This window comes from Primulina tabacum, chromosome 7 (genome assembly GCF_025594145.1).
Source record: "Primulina tabacum isolate GXHZ01 chromosome 7, ASM2559414v2, whole genome shotgun sequence".
Classification (NCBI taxonomy): domain Eukaryota; kingdom Viridiplantae; phylum Streptophyta; class Magnoliopsida; order Lamiales; family Gesneriaceae; genus Primulina; species Primulina tabacum.
The window spans coordinates 40,561,461-40,576,733 of NC_134556.1; the positions used below are offsets into that span (position 1 = coordinate 40,561,461).

The following is a 15,273-nucleotide window of genomic DNA, read 5'->3' on the forward strand; positions in this document are numbered from 1 at the left end:
TATAAATAAGAGAAACATGCCGAGGAGAGACGACTCTCTTTCAATTATTGCTCTCGTGGCTTTTGACTCTTCGCTTAGAAGGTTTCAGCAGCTGTTTATTGTTGCACTTTTGCACGTCGTGATCTTTTGGACGAAAACAATTCACAATGACGCTGTCGTTTTGAAGAGTGTTGTTGCACGTGTTGCCGTGATTGTTGGAGACATCTGCAGAAAACACGCGAGCAAGTGTTGGCTGAATATCAAGTTTTACTGCTCCATTTTTTGGCATCACGTTTTTTTGCTTTATTAAATACGTTTTAGAGTTGTTAGTTGTTTTAAAAAGCATGTTATTTTCTAAACATGTTGAGAAAATTGATTTTCACTAAAATCACTAGCGATTGGTTTTTGTAAACTGAAAGTTATTTTCTAGTGATTATTTTACCACGAGACACCACACAAATAAGCACAAATATCTATAACTGTGCACAATTAACCTTGAGCTATTTTAGTTTAAGCTATTTATTTGTGTTATATTTTTCCGCTGCGTGTTGTACCAAGTGTTACGAAATTTAAAACAACGTTTAAATCTGATACACACAAAATCTCAGTATACTTTTCACAATTTATGTTAAACAAAATATACCACAGTGCCCTTCACTTTGCACTCCATAAAATCCACGGTTGGATCCTGCTTTGGTCTTTCACCACCATCAAATTAGGACGATTGCTATCAAGCCCTTTGCTCAGTCGATATTCATATTTGCCAGCTTTAGTAGCGTTTTTCGTTTTTCTTTAGTACGTCGTTTACTTTGCTTGCCATAAGTACAACACCATTGCATTAATTACGAACCTGATTAATCGATAATCACCTTAAATAAATTTTTTTTTTTCGAAGGTCCTTAAATAAAATATTAAAAAGCCTCATTTCACGATATGTTCTTGAAAAAAAAATAGAATTTCGGTCATGACCGACAATTGCATCCAAACCACAAACAACCCAATCATACACCCGAGCTCGGAGATTGACAATAATGTTTTTTCACCGTCTGATGTCTGATAATGACGTTCCAGTCCATTGCCATCTAATACATGTTTTAAAAAAAAATTATAGGCAATTAATTTTAATTAGTCTATAAATATTTTATTAAAATAATCAATATCCATGTATTGAGCTCGACTTTATTATCCATAATTTCAGTAGAGTAAGAATTATTTTATTTTAAATCATTAACTATATTGATTAAATTAACAATGGGAAAAAAGAATTTTGAATGGGGTGATTTGTAGCTATAATTACGACATAATAAAAAAAATAAAAAAAGCAGCGATATCATTAAATGACTGTCTTTGTTGAAGCTACAATTTTGCAATTAAAACTACACGGCCTATCTCTGTGTAATTATCGAGCAACATTCCAATTTCATAGTGTTGATTTTAATAGTGTTGTCGATGTTTTATAGTTCATATGATATCAAGATTAGCGAGATTCGATACTTAATTATAACAAATTTTTCTCCAGAAAAAACATTTAGAAATATATATTTTCTGTATTCCATCACAATTTAATAAAACCAGATTGCTGGATGATAGACGACTCTGAATTTTGATTGGTCAAATCGCAAGCTGAGTCACATTGATCGTGACTTGTTAAGCTTGTTGTCATAACTGTAGTTATCACATGTACTATTTTAGTCATTAGATTAAGTACCTTGCATTAGTTAAAGCATTGTACATGTTATTTCTCACAAATATTCAATAAATCAACTAAATAATATTCACATCCCTAATATATAAACATCGAACCACTCTCACTTATTAAGACTTTTAAACATCATTTTGATCCGTCACATATGACAACAAAATGATATGAAAATATATTATGAGTGATTTTAAAGAAATGATAAATATAAGAAATTTTGTGATATGATTACTTAATATATAATGACGTATGATATGTATTGAAAAACGATCCATACTTATCTTACTAACCAAATCACCAATATTGAATTATAAGGTTTGTATTCACATTTAAACTAACACGCTTGCAAATGACAAATGAACGCTAATAATCAATTTAAAATTTTGATGGTGTAGTTTAAATGCTGATTATCAGTGCACTACTTTACTTCGTAGGCATAAATTTTCTAATCAATATTGCTTATAATTTCGTATGGAGGGCGGTTGGGCGGCGCAATTTTTGATTCAAAAATCGAGTCAATTATTAGTAGGGCCATGGTCGGTAAAACCTAATACCATTTTCGCCAATTATAAATTTATAATAGGAAGAAGCTCGGATCATTTGGCTCTATATAAATCATGGATACATGGGAATTACATGTCCAACAAATTAAGTGAAACTCAATTTTCTGAGCTTTTTAGCTTACAGTTCTCTGCGAATTTCTTTCTTTTTTTTGGGGTTTCGGGTACGTTTGTGTATTTGCAAAAAAAAAAATGGTGAAGATTGCTTTGGGTAGCCTTGGTGATTCTTTCAGTGTTGGGTCAATTAAATCTTATGTGTCTGAGTTTATAGCCACACTTGTTTTTGTTTTTGCCGGTGTTGGTTCTGCCATAGCTTATAGTAAGCAATATTTCTACCACTTTATCTAAATTATGGTGTAATTGTGTCGCTTTTGCTGGAGTTTATACACGATTTCACGATATTTTTTATATCTATATTTTTATAGAGAATATTAAATGACATGAATTGAAGTTTGTTTTAATTTCACTTTACGACATAAATAATAAGTATCGAGTAACATGCATGCATTTAAAGAATGTGGTTACACAAATTTCCACTCTTCCACTTAAAAATCTGATTTCAATGTCATCGTGCAGACAAGCTCACATCGGATGCCGCTCTCGACCCGCCAGGCTTGGTGGCCGTGGCCGTGGCACATGCATTTGCACTGTTTGTCGGAGTGTCGATTGCAGCCAACATCTCCGGTGGACATCTGAATCCAGCTGTCACGCTTGGATTGGCCATAGGAGGCAGCATCACCATCCTCACTGGCCTCTTTTATTGGATTGCTCAATGCCTTGGCTCCATAGTCGCTTGTCTCCTCCTCAAATTTGTCACTGGTGGATTGGTACATTCATATTCGTAAATCACACAATTTCAATTTTTAAAGCCAATAAAGCTAAAACGTTGATTCCAGTTTATTATTAATCATCCATCGATTGAATTTTTAAAATAATATTTTTATTTTATTTTTTGTCAATTTTAGAAAGTTACTAGGAAAAGCACCCAAAAAAAGTTAAGGTGGCGTGGTCCTCTACCATAGAGTAATACAACGTGAGAATGTTTTGTCATAAAATGTCGTTCCTATGTCATGTAGAGCTAAAACACCAAGTTCACTTGTTTATCTTTTAAAAAAATTGGGTACAAATAAATAAAAAATTAAATAAACCGGGTACACTTTTCCGTCGTGTAAAAAAGAACAGTGTGCAATAGACCCGAAACCATAATATTCGATAATCGAGACATTCACTCATCCCAACTTTTTTATTACACAATTAAAAATAAATAAATAATTTATATTCTGACTTGAAAATTAAATGTAATTTGATGCAGTCTATTCCCACTCATGGAGTAGGAGATGGGGTGAGTGCATTCGCAGGGTTAGTTACGGAAATTATCATAACCTTTGGATTAGTGTACACAGTCTACGCCACGGCAGCAGACCCCAAAAAGGGCTCCATTGGAATAATTGCCCCGATTGCGATTGGGTTCATAGTTGGGGCAAATATTTTGGCGGCAGGGCCATTTAGTGGTGGATCGATGAATCCGGCTCGATCGTTTGGGCCCGCAGTTGCAAGTGGAGATTTTTCCGAGATATGGATCTATTGGATCGGACCACTCATCGGTGGAGCACTCGCGGGCCTGGTCTACGGCGAAGTGTTTATTGGGTCACATGCCCCAGTCCCAACTTCTGATGATTATGCTTAGGGAAAAAAAAAAGGGTGTCCGTTTCAATTGGTCTTGGGTTTTTTTTTTGTTTTAATGGTAATACGGCGTCGTATCTTCTGTTTAATGCTTTGATAATTGTTATTAAGGAGCTTGTACTTTTCATTTTTCAAATTTGAATAAAATGTGGATGTCCATGAATTGTGGAATATTTTTTCCAAATCACACACTGTCTTTGCATAATACATGTTATTTTACATAAACATCTAATGCATTTTTCTTCATAAAACATTTCAATATTTTATTCTAAGATTAGCTTTAAAAACTCAAAAATAAATTATGAGGTTAATTTTTTGGTAGTTCTTGTGAGTAATTTGACATAGTTTCTGGTCTATATTATTTTTTAATTTTTCATGAAAAACAATTATAAAAAACTCTTGTTTTATATTAACTAATACTAATATTTAACCCGTACGATACACGAGATAATATTATTAAAAATTAATGAAAAATAAATAGATATTTAAATTGAAAAAATAATATAATTTTAAAAAAATAAAAACAAAAACTATTTTTCACTAATTTTTAATTTTTTTTTAAATACAACACATGTCGATTAATTTTTTTGGCTAATAATCACTATCATATATCAAAATTTTGGATTATGTTAGCCTAAGACAATGACATGAAGGATCGTGTTTAGTGTATTGATGTCGACCACCAACCTTAATACATATTTAATTTTTAAATTTTCGAGAATTAAAGAATCAAACAGGATGCATCGTGTTTAGTGTATTGACGTCGGTTGTGTGTTCGTATATATATATATATATATATATATATATATATATATATATATTTAATCAAAAACAAAAAAGGGAAAAAATGATAAAATGAGAAAAATTACAAGAATATTAAATTAGAAACAGAAGATAGACGATCATTAAAAAATTGAAGTGTTTGTAAATATAATTATATTAATGATAAAAATAATGAACGTGAAATTAGAAAACCTTTTGGTCCAGGGTATATTGGTCATTTCATTAAAAATACTATCAGCTCGTTGTTAGTTGTTACCCACCCCGCGTCTCGTCTCCTCCGAGAAGACATTCAACAAACCTGACTGCAAAAATGGCTGTGAGTCTCTCGCCTCTCTCTCTTTCTTTGCATTTTTGCACACGACCAGATCAAATTCACCGATAAAAGATTTAAAATTCCTTTTAAATTGATTTTTCAGTATTCTGGATCCAGTTAAGCAGAGCTGTGATGATGGAGGTTGAACCTACTAGCGTATTGAGGTATTTGATTGGATCAGCGATAATGATGCTGGGTGTGGTGTTGCCGCTGGGATATATGATGTTTCGTAATATACGGGCTCCATCTTCCTCTCCTTACTCCAAACAGCGTAGGTGTGCTTTTCTCATATTTCAATCCAATTATTATTTTTGGTTTTATGAATTGTATTTGATAGTAAAGTTTAATGATTCGTGCTGTAGGATGCTGTCTTTTGCTTCTTGATTCTGGGCTTTGTCTAATTTTTGCGTTAGTTTTTTAATCAAAATATCAAATATTATGTTTGAACGATGATCCTCGGAATCGTTATAGTTCGAAATATAGAATGTTGCCTAACGTTCATAGTTGTGTGGAAATAGAGTATATACAAAATTAGTTAAACTTAAAAATTGTCATGCTTTTGCAGGAACAAAGTTTTGATATAGCGGTGTTCCGGATGCCGAATACTAGAGTTTAATCCACTTGTTATTTTATGTACGAAGGAAGAAACCAAATCATGGGATCTCCGCTGATTGTACATGGCATATGCTTTTGATACGAAAGAACAGATTTGGTGCATCTTCTGATGCAAAACTTGACCTTGAACTTTCTGTTTGAATCAAAGCACACGCTTGGAAATTCTTTTCTTGAAATGTGTGGAAATTCTTTTCTTGAAATGTGAGAAGTGACGGATTGTTTATGGCTTGATTCATATGCACATGCTTGTGACAGCTAGTATTTTTATTGTATAATCTTGCTTGGCAAGCGACTTCATTGTTCATTCTTTAATGTTCTATACTTGAATTTGCTTGGTTCATCAGCTGTTGGCTGCTATATTCTTTAACAAATTTTGCTACTTAGTTTAGGTTGATTGTTATTGCTCTTGGTCTTAGCCCTTAGGGCTTCTCATGGATGACCGAGTCCTCGTTTTGGGCTTATTTTTCTCCCATAAAAGGAAACAAAAAATAATCCGCTTATTTAAGTTTATGCTTCTAAGAATTCATATTTTTGTTGCATTACTTGACACGTTTTTTTTTTGTTTCAACATCTGAATTCAGATATCGACTAACTTTTAATTTCTGCTCTCTTTTTGGAAACTCTGTGCATTAAGGTAAAGCAGAAGGCATTTTTCGCTGTTATGTGAAAACATAACTAAGTGGCACTAAGTATTGTCGTGGCTGAATTTTTTCTCTAGTGACAAGGTGGTGCAGAATTCCTATTCAAAACATGGAGGCGTCAGCTTCGAACTGATGAATGGCATTACTATTTCCTCACTTTCATGCAACAGGAATTTTAGGGTATTTATTTAGGACTAGAAAATGATTTATCCCGGAGACTAATTCCCAGTCAACTTGCGCTTTTGTTCATCAACCTCTGTAAAATTTCTTGTGTTTGCCTATAAGCTTGCAGGACTGGAGAGATGGTGTGGTCCATAGATAATGTGTGCTGTCAGTTGGGGCAAACCGTCTGGACTTGCCTTGTTAATAAACGTGGTAGTAGTACATGGTGTACCTTTCAGCTAGAGCGCAACAATCTGTAAACAACATCGATACCTTTTTCAGAAAACAGTAGTCAACTAGTTAATGTTATACTATTCTGAGGAATGATTCCTACGATAAAAAAACTAGCTGATACAGTCCTAAACAAAGGTAAGGTGCCCGAATGTTGGTGGGGGTTCGAGCAGAGCACCAGCCAAATTGCAGAAGTTGAAATCATATCAGATGCAATCTATTTGGACCAAAACAAAATATATTATTTACATTGACAAACTCGAGAAATTTTGATGTGTCCAAAATACAAAAAGACTAGGGTTGATAAGACAACAAAAAATTTGCAAATTGAAGTAGAAAAAGAAGAAACATTCTATTTTCTCTCAGGTAAATGTCTCAGACCATGCAACTCAGCACCTGATCAAGTTTACATGTACAGAAAATCAAGAAATGCTCCTAGCTACTGTATTTTTAACGGATAACACAAAATACTTGAACATTTAAAAGTTGCGGCCTCCAAACGAAAATTCTGACACTTCTTCATCCTCATCCTCATCCACAATATCGGAGCCGTCATCTTCGCTGAACCTCCCAAAATCATCATCCTCTTCCTCCTCCTCATCCTCTTCATCCAAGTCCATGCTTTTACCAACGACGTCTTTATCCTTCAAACCAGTGCTCAATACCACAATTTTTCCTTGTGATTTCTCCATGTCTTTCTTGAGCTTATCCATGTTTTCCTTTCTACTTTCTTCCTCCAACCGTTTCTTTTCTGCCCGCCTCTTGTCAAGATCAGTCCTTCAAAAAGGGTAGAGATTAACAAAATGAAATTATTTATATTATATATACCACGCAAAAGCTAGTTGAAATGTGTACTTGTATGTTTCCATGTATTCCTCTGCACTAGCTTCAATGGCTGCAAAGAATGCATCAACCCCAGAACCTGTGACTGCAGAAATTCCAACAGATCTAAGATTTTTGTAGAACTCCTCCAATGCGAGGGAGAGGCTACGAGTAAGGGTTGATGTATAAGAGTGATCTGAATCTAGTGCTGCATGAAACACCTCGAAATCTTTCATCCACTGCACATGTATAGAAGGGGAAGTGACGCATATTCAAACCAAAACAAAAAATGTTACACAGTAACGTGCGTAGATTGGTAAAAAAAATGAAGAAAATGATCAAGTAAGAGAACATCTGAAATGTCAACCTTCATCAAGAAGAGGTGAGAAAATAATTATACCTCCAAAGCAAACTCGTGTCGTGCCACATCTGTCTTATTAAATGCTAATACCAGAGGCAACCTTGTCTTGTAGAGGATGCTACAAGCATACAACATATTGCTCATGAAGGTAGCCGGGCTAGCTGATCGTGGTGTATCCACAACATAAGCAATTACTGTGGGAAATGTTGATGCAAAAGCTTCCGTAATAATGGCTCCAGATGCAGACCAAGTGAAAATCTCGATTTGGCCAGGAGTGTCAACAAGGACATAGTCAAGCTGATCTGCTCGTTTCTCGATCATTGAAATAACCTGTGATACAAAAGCTTATATATCAACACAAGGAGAACCATTTCCTCTTTTATGATAAGATATATAAAAAAAATAAGAATGTAGAACCTTAACAAACACACTGAATACTGTCATTAACATAAGCATGAAGGAAATTCACAGAGTTGATGATTGGTGAATAACCTATCGGGTTCAAGGACAAGAAAAATTCATCAAGAATGACTTCACTCAGTTTCTAAGCTTGCTGCAAACTCCAAGATTCTTGATTAGGCTCAAGTCATTTGACTAATCTAAATTAGCTTTCTTTTCAGCTTGATTTATGAAGTTATAACAATCAAGATTGAAACGTACAAGAAATAGTTCCAGCATTCTTGGTACGCATTGTAGCTATCATCCTTAATTTTCCAGTGCAAATTTCAAACATTAGTACCGCAAAAAACTCAAGACCTATTCAATAATAAATGTCTTTTTTCACAGAAGACATTATTCCTAAAAAGATTTCTATGCCAATATAGAATAACATGTCTACTGAAAAATAAGGGGGAAAAATTACTTCAAAAGATCATCTCTTCTCTCTACTTTCTGAAATGAGGAGCAATGTATCTAGTTCAACAGTCGATGCATTCAACTAAAATTATAAAGGATACATCGTCAGACTTTCTTGATTAACGGTGAAGTCAATAAGATTTAAAGGATGAACAATGGTTAAGATCTAAAAGTTAATTACGAGAGAAATAATATCGGGTCTTTACAATTGGCATGCAAAAAGTTGAATAGCCAAGCCTCAATGAGGGAAACACCTACTTAGTTAACAAAATCCTCTATTGGTACATATAATCTGCAGAATGCAGACCGACCACTTTTGTTGCCCTGATTTTTTCTTGTAGCGCCATTCCCAGATACAACAGTAGCAAATGCAATAAATAAGCTGAAACATTCCGATTCACCATTAAAAAAGTTATCCAAAATATTCCAAAAGGAAACCCACCTCATCAAACTTTGTCGAAAATAAGTTCAGTGAGGTCAAAATTCCACCATTTGGTCCAAGATTGTACTGCTTCATTACCTCCTTGTATCGGACAGTGTCTCTTATATCAATATTTGCACCAAATGGTAGTGTCAGGACAGCGGGATCAAGATTCATAACATAACCCCGAATTTTTGATGCCATTGTATGACAAACTAGCCGGTGAAGAAACGTAGTCTTTCCGCTTCCTGAACATGTTAATAAACCTTTCCATGAATCTACACGATAAAATAAAAAAGAATGCAATAGTATTAGAAAACATTACCTGCCATTCCCACAACTATTATGATAACTGGCTTTCTCTTAAAGCAAGTGGATGGTTCCCCAATATCCAATTGTCCCATTGTCTTGAAAATATAATCAGCCTCTTTACTCTTAGACTTGGAAAAAAGAAAGAAAGCAATCAGTGGCATGCATGTTATCGATGATATGCGTAGAATTCAGAAAATCCAAAGGGAAAACTGTAAACCATAGTGTACCCCATTATCGCTTTGAACCCCTGATGAAGTTTTCTCTGGTGCTTCCGAATTTATATCCATCTTGCGAGAAGAACGAATAAATGGAATCGTGGGCGTTTGGATTTGGAGGAATCAGAAGTACCCTAATTTCAATTTACGGTCGTCAACTTTAACGGCGAAACCCGGCTCCCCAGTTTCATTATAATATCTTGATAAATATAATTATTTTTATATTATTAGAATAAAATCTAACAATATCGAGAGAAAAATAAAAACAATAATCGAAATGAAATAAATTAATGATATTAACGTTACAAATTAAAATTAAAAGTAAAATTTAAAACAATAATATTCCTAAAATTAAAGATTAACAAAATTTCGCTTAAAATGGATATCAATTCAATCAAAAAATTAGGTTTTATTAATTCATAAAACCAATTTCATTTTCTTAAAAATCATATAAATCAGTTTATACTCGGTCCGATCTCGATTACTCTTATAAAATATCTTTTAAATCAAGTAAGCGACTTTTAAATAAAATTTAATATTATTTTATAATAAGCATATTATTAATTATTATTTGTTAGATCAATATATTATTATTATTTTAATTTATACATATTAAAAAATATATAATAATTTATAACTCTTACGGGCCGGGGTTTTAAATTCCCAGGACACCCCGTTTAAAAATACCCGTGGTCGATGGGTTGAGGCTGTTTATGAATTATATATCGAATGTTACTTTACCGGTTCTTGATTAAAAGAGAACAGTTCTTCAATCTATCGGCACACCAAAGTTCAGACTTCGTAAACATCATCATGGCCATAGAAAGAAAAACGTATTGTCTCCATTTGAAAAACATTAATAACTTGCTACCAATACAAAATAAAACATTACTCTGCTCCAAATACTCAATACATCAAAATCATTAGCGATCCTCACGTATACTGCAAAGCCAGAGACGTTAAGAAACGTAAATGAAAACACCGAACACATCAGGACACTAAACAAATATTGAAACTCACAAGACCTTCGACATTTAAACTGAAATATCACCCTTTGTGAATCTATATATTTATATCAGGTACAGGTACAGTATCCACTTCAAAACAATGAGTTGAGATGTTTCAAACTTTCAATACCATCTAGAGTTCATAGACACAAGTCATATACACATATAACATTTCACGATCATAAGCATGAAGTCTATGTCCCTGCACAAGACATTTACAAGAACAAACTTGATTCAGCTGTGACTGTCTTGCTATTGCTGATATTTATATAAGAATACTGTTAACTTGGATTCAGCAGTGACATTATCTTACCCTGGGAATGGCAAGCAAACGAAGGTTCTGAAAGGCTACAAACTTTGAATTATATTTAATAATGGTCAAAAGATCTAATAAACAAACAAATATGATCAATATAAATGGCCTCAGTATAGATAACCACAAGAAAAAACTCACAGCGGACATCAACACCACGAGTAATGCCTGAATTACCTCGAATCCATAACTTGTGATCAATCTAATCATAGCTGCAAAAGTTATGTACAATGACAACACCACATCTAGCAATCAAAAAACCATATAAAACCAATAAAAAACTTGCTGCTTACTGCACATCCCCAACAGCTTATTGACAGTTGCATCTCACACCCATATTCAATACACCAAAAAACTAATTGAAAATATATGTGTAAATGAAGTAACTTTCGGCATCTAAATGACATGAGCACAAGCACAAGCACATCTACGTTAATAACAAAAAGAACACCGAGCTTGTTTACTGTTTTGTGCGGTCCCTAATGTGTGCAGATCAAATCATGTTAGCAGTTACCTTTTAAAATCCAGCCATGTGTAGGCATTCCGTGAAGAGATCATCCCCGTTTGTCTTGCATAAGCGAAAATCCCACCAGCTTCAATCACTGGTCCAGCATCACCGATGGGCTTCAACTAATAATCTTTCCCAGTAGTATGATTGATTAGCTTACTCTCACTTTCTCCAAGCTCAATTGTAACAACATCCCCAGTACGACACTCTTCACACAACTTCGCCTCCGACTCCAATGGATAAACCACCCCTGTTGACACTGAATTCCTAAAGAAAATCCTCGCATACGACTCGGCCACCACAGCCGAAACACCTGCGGCGCCAAGGGCCACAGAAGCATGCTCCCGGGAAGAGCCACAACCAAAGTTTTCGCCGCCAATGACAATGGAGTACTTGGACTTCAACTCACAGGGTTCAATTAATCGAGTTTCAAAGCAGGAAGGTAACCCGATCAAGGCATAGGAACCTAGTTTTTGCACTCATCCGGTTTTGAAGGGACGAGGGTCAGGTACTCGGCAGGGATGATTTGGTCCGTATCAATATTGTTCCCGGTGACATAACATAGGCCATGAAATGTCGTGGCGGCGGTTACGAATTTGGCAAGATTGACCGGGGTTTTAAGGTGTTCGGAAGCGTAATTAGGGGAAATTCGAGGGAAGATACAGCGTAGAAAGAGGTGGAAGTTGAGTCTCGGCTCGGCTTGAAAATGGAAGGTTTCGCAAAAGCTGAAACGGCGGCCGTTTTTCCTCAAGGATTAGATGTAGGCAAGTCGAAGTTGTGCCGGAGCGATTAATGGCGGCTGTGTGTGTATTTATATAAAATAATTTTATTTAATATTGTAATGGAGTTACAATATATTCACTTTTTTTGAATAACCTAAGTAATTGATTTGTTTGCAATTTTCATATTTTATTATCAAAATTGAATCTTAGTAACGCAGATCAACTTTATTATATCAGCTGAATGTATTGGTGGCCTGTAGATATGATTTCAGGGAGACAATGGTGAAGGAACGCATACTAAATTTAAGTTTACATTGTTCCAGTAGAGTAAGTGGGCTTCTTTAGCTCAACTTGTATGGGTAACCCTTGATCGAACACAGGCATTGGGTCTCTGCCCACGAAATTCTGTTGCATACGAAGCTTCCATTTGAAGGAAGTCACCAAGTAATGAATCATTGTGAGGGTTTCAATCCTTGCAAATTCATATCCAGGGCACATTCTTGGCCCTCCGCCGAAGGCCACGAAGCTATACGGTGGTGGTTGGCTTTCGAACCGGGGCGGATTGAACTTCATTGGTTCCGCAAATATGGATTCTTCCATATGTGTCGTGAATGCTGCCCACACAACCTGATTCGTATTCAACCATAAGTTGAGACAGTCTTTGGGAAACAGTAGAAATTTGAAAATATATTATTAGAAAAAATTATAGAAGGAATGATTTTGAGAATGCTAACAAACATTTAGGCAGTACGAGGAATACTTTTTCGTTGTTGTCAAACAGATTGAAATCCAAAGGGTGATGAAGTTTTGATACCTGCCATCCTTTGGGAATTAGGTACCCTTCATATTCAAAATCTTGGAGGACCTTTCGAAATGTAAAAAACACCGGCGGATTCATCCTCAATGTCTCTGTCGCCACTCTCCAAGTATATTTCATCCTCGTTAAATCGTCCCACGTTAGAAACTCCCCGCTTGCCTTGCCCCTCGCAATCTCCTCTTGTTCTGCATCGATGGAAGAGGAGCCAGAAATTTAATGTAGGCTCAGAACAAACATGTTTTTGTCTGAAGTTTACACGTATACATGAAAGGAACTTGTCTGTTAAAAAAACACAGTACGTACCATCGAGAATGTTGTTGTAGATTGATGAATCCTCGGCTAAAAGCTTGATCAAGAAAGTAAGAAGGGTCGAGGTTGTGTCATACCCCGCTAGCATGGCAACAATACAGTTGTCCACGATTTCATCATCAGATAGTGAAGCTTCACATCTCTCATCTTGAATGCTTATCAAGCTAGTTATCAAATCTTGATATTGATTAAGGTTTTCGAAATTCCGCCTTCTTTCACTCATGAGTTCCAAGATAATGTCTCTGATTTTCGATCTCGAACTTAGGCTGCTGCTGAAGCGGGTGAAAGGCAAGTTTATGGGCACTGCTAACATTCCAGACATCACGTTTTCAAATAGTTTGACAAGCGTCTCTCTTCTTGATCCATGTTCGATTCCAAACATGGTTGAACATATAACGTTGAAGGTCAAGCTCTTCATTAGTGGCATCACCTGCACAAGTTTATCTGAGATCAATAGATCATAGGAAATAGGCTATATCTAGTGATCCCATATCATTCTCTCTTGGCTATGATCAAGATCATATTTAATTCAAAATGACGAAAACTACATATAAATGCAAACTAATAGATCTTTAATGACTTAATAAACCCATAGCGATCATAACTTAACCAAGCACTAATGTATTACACGATGAAATAAAAATTGAGATTGTTGACGGATTTCATTTGAGTAGAAAAAAACGTTATGTTTAGATTTCAAATAACACTACATTGTCTGTAATATTTAGAACTAATTACAATTGATCATAGCATCCAAAAGCTATAATAGATTCAAAATATAATCGAATCCAGATACAATCCTAGAGACTCAGATACAACTAGATAATAATTAAAATGAATGTGATTTGGGTGTGTCAAAGAAAATAAATACACACCTTAATATTCTGGTGCTTGTCATGCCAATGTTGTGTGAGGTGCATCCTTATCTCTTCATCGATCCTTCCAACAGATAGTTTCAGTGCTTCTGGCTTCAAAAATGACACGAATGCTCCCCTCACCCGCCTGTGATCACTGCCACTCAGTTCCAATATATTTCTCTCCCCCAATATCTTCCTGATACTGGCAGGCTGCTGGTTCGCAAGGATTTTATCACCGCAAGTGTATATAAATTTATTAGCAGCTTGCCCGTTCAAGAAAACCGAGGGAGTTCCGAAAAGATTGAGTTTTGAGATCGGCCCATATTTTCTGACTCGCTTTCTGAACCAATCTTCGCATTTGTTCGATTTCATGGCCCTCAAAACACTCAGGCTTTGGCCTATAATGGGTATCCCTAATGAACCTGGCGGCACAGGCAACCGTTGTTTGGAAGATTTTTTCTTGTTTATAAGCAGAAGTAGAAGTGGGAGGAACAGAAGAAGTGCATACAAGATTGCAGTTCCCATGCTAGCAAAAATGTATGTGTGAATCCCTTAGTTAACTACGTACTTGTATATCGGATATTGCTTTTATTGCCTCAGGCAACAACAGGGTTTTATATTGAATATGGCTTTAAACTAAAGATTCGATGTATAGGAAGATTCTTCTTCATTCCAAGATTCCCAATTTCAAAATTTGGAAGCTTCCAGTTGTCTTTTGCCTTGTAATATTAGTTTCAAGATAATTGTTGATATATTTTTCTATAAAAAATTGTCTTCATCCTTGGACTTCACTATCACAGCTTGAAAGCATCGATTCCCTTGAGAATTATACTTGTCCAACAACTTGAAATCTCAAGAAAATTATGATTAAACAAATGAATTTTAAAGAGTTTTGTCTCCAAAAATAGTTGGCATACGTAAGCGTCAACTTTATTTTAATAATAACACAATAATAATTTTATTGTGAGAGCCACGCCCATCTACATAATCCTAATATAAATTATCCATACGTCATCGTTTGAACCAAGCTTTACCTGCTGATGTAGTTAGGATAGTATATGCCGATTTACGCCTAATTCGATTTAATT

The 15,273-nt window shown here is 35.2% G+C and overlaps 3 protein-coding genes, 1 long non-coding RNA gene and 1 pseudogene across 5 annotated transcripts; 2 read left to right on the forward strand and 3 right to left on the reverse strand.

Moving 5' to 3' along the window:
* The first annotated feature begins 2,302 nt into the window (after positions 1-2,302).
* Positions 2,303-4,094, forward strand: LOC142552108 (putative aquaporin TIP-type). Its single transcript, XM_075661740.1, has 3 exons — positions 2,303-2,557; positions 2,815-3,065; positions 3,551-4,094. The coding sequence occupies exons 1-3, from the start codon at positions 2,431-2,433 to the stop codon at positions 3,923-3,925; spliced, it is 753 nt and encodes a 250-aa protein (XP_075517855.1). The 5' UTR covers positions 2,303-2,430; the 3' UTR covers positions 3,926-4,094.
* Positions 4,095-4,873: 779 nt separating this feature from the next.
* LOC142552110 (uncharacterized) lies at positions 4,874-6,629 on the forward strand. The gene is made up of 4 exons (XR_012821682.1): positions 4,874-5,020; positions 5,121-5,292; positions 5,583-6,453; positions 6,559-6,629. It is a non-coding gene; the product is annotated as an uncharacterized LOC142552110 (long non-coding RNA).
* Positions 6,630-6,999: 370 nt separating this feature from the next.
* Positions 7,000-9,833, reverse strand: LOC142552109 (GPN-loop GTPase QQT2-like). Of its 2 annotated transcripts, none has more exons than XM_075661742.1 (6): positions 9,665-9,833; positions 9,451-9,559; positions 9,147-9,373; positions 7,889-8,179; positions 7,522-7,727; positions 7,000-7,443 (listed from the first exon to the last, which is right to left on the reverse strand). In XM_075661742.1, the coding sequence occupies exons 1-6, from the start codon at positions 9,722-9,724 to the stop codon at positions 7,146-7,148; spliced, it is 1,191 nt and encodes a 396-aa protein (XP_075517857.1). In that variant the 5' UTR covers positions 9,725-9,833; the 3' UTR covers positions 7,000-7,145. The 2 variants fall into 2 exon arrangements, with proteins under 2 accessions (XP_075517857.1, XP_075517856.1); XM_075661741.1 differs by having other exon boundaries at positions 9,451-9,565; positions 9,665-9,832.
* Positions 9,834-10,273: 440 nt separating this feature from the next.
* Positions 10,274-12,234, reverse strand: LOC142550799 (3-isopropylmalate dehydratase small subunit 1-like; annotated as a pseudogene).
* Positions 12,235-12,457: 223 nt separating this feature from the next.
* On the reverse strand, positions 12,458-14,740 carry LOC142551022 (cytochrome P450 716B1-like). The gene is made up of 4 exons (XM_075660071.1): positions 14,204-14,740; positions 13,323-13,758; positions 13,017-13,204; positions 12,458-12,829 (listed from the first exon to the last, which is right to left on the reverse strand). The coding sequence occupies exons 1-4, from the start codon at positions 14,708-14,710 to the stop codon at positions 12,512-12,514; spliced, it is 1,449 nt and encodes a 482-aa protein (XP_075516186.1). The 5' UTR covers positions 14,711-14,740; the 3' UTR covers positions 12,458-12,511.
* Positions 14,741-15,273: the final 533 nt, after the last annotated feature.

Coding starts and splice junctions, on each gene's coding strand:
- LOC142552108 (XM_075661740.1), top strand. CDS start 2,431: ATGGTGAAGATTGCTTTGGGTAGCCTTGGTGATTCTTTCAGTGTTGGG. Junction 2,558..2,814: donor TGGTTCTGCCATAGCTTATA/GTAAGCAATATT, acceptor GTCATCGTGCAG/ACAAGCTCACATCGGATGCC. Junction 3,066..3,550: donor AATTTGTCACTGGTGGATTG/GTACATTCATAT, acceptor AATTTGATGCAG/TCTATTCCCACTCATGGAGT.
- LOC142552109 (XM_075661741.1), bottom strand. CDS start 9,724: ATGGATATAAATTCGGAAGCACCAGAGAAAACTTCATCAGGGGTTCAA. Junction 9,566..9,664: donor GGGTTCAAAGCGATAATGGG/GTACACTATGGT, acceptor CTTTTTTCCAAG/TCTAAGAGTAAAGAGGCTGA. Junction 8,180..9,146: donor TTTCGACAAAGTTTGATGAG/GTGGGTTTCCTT, acceptor TTTGTATCACAG/GTTATTTCAATGATCGAGAA.
- LOC142551022 (XM_075660071.1), bottom strand. CDS start 14,710: ATGGGAACTGCAATCTTGTATGCACTTCTTCTGTTCCTCCCACTTCTA. Junction 13,759..14,203: donor ACAAGCACCAGAATATTAAG/GTGTGTATTTAT, acceptor AAACTTGTGCAG/GTGATGCCACTAATGAAGAG. Junction 13,205..13,322: donor CTACAACAACATTCTCGATG/GTACGTACTGTG, acceptor CCATCGATGCAG/AACAAGAGGAGATTGCGAGG.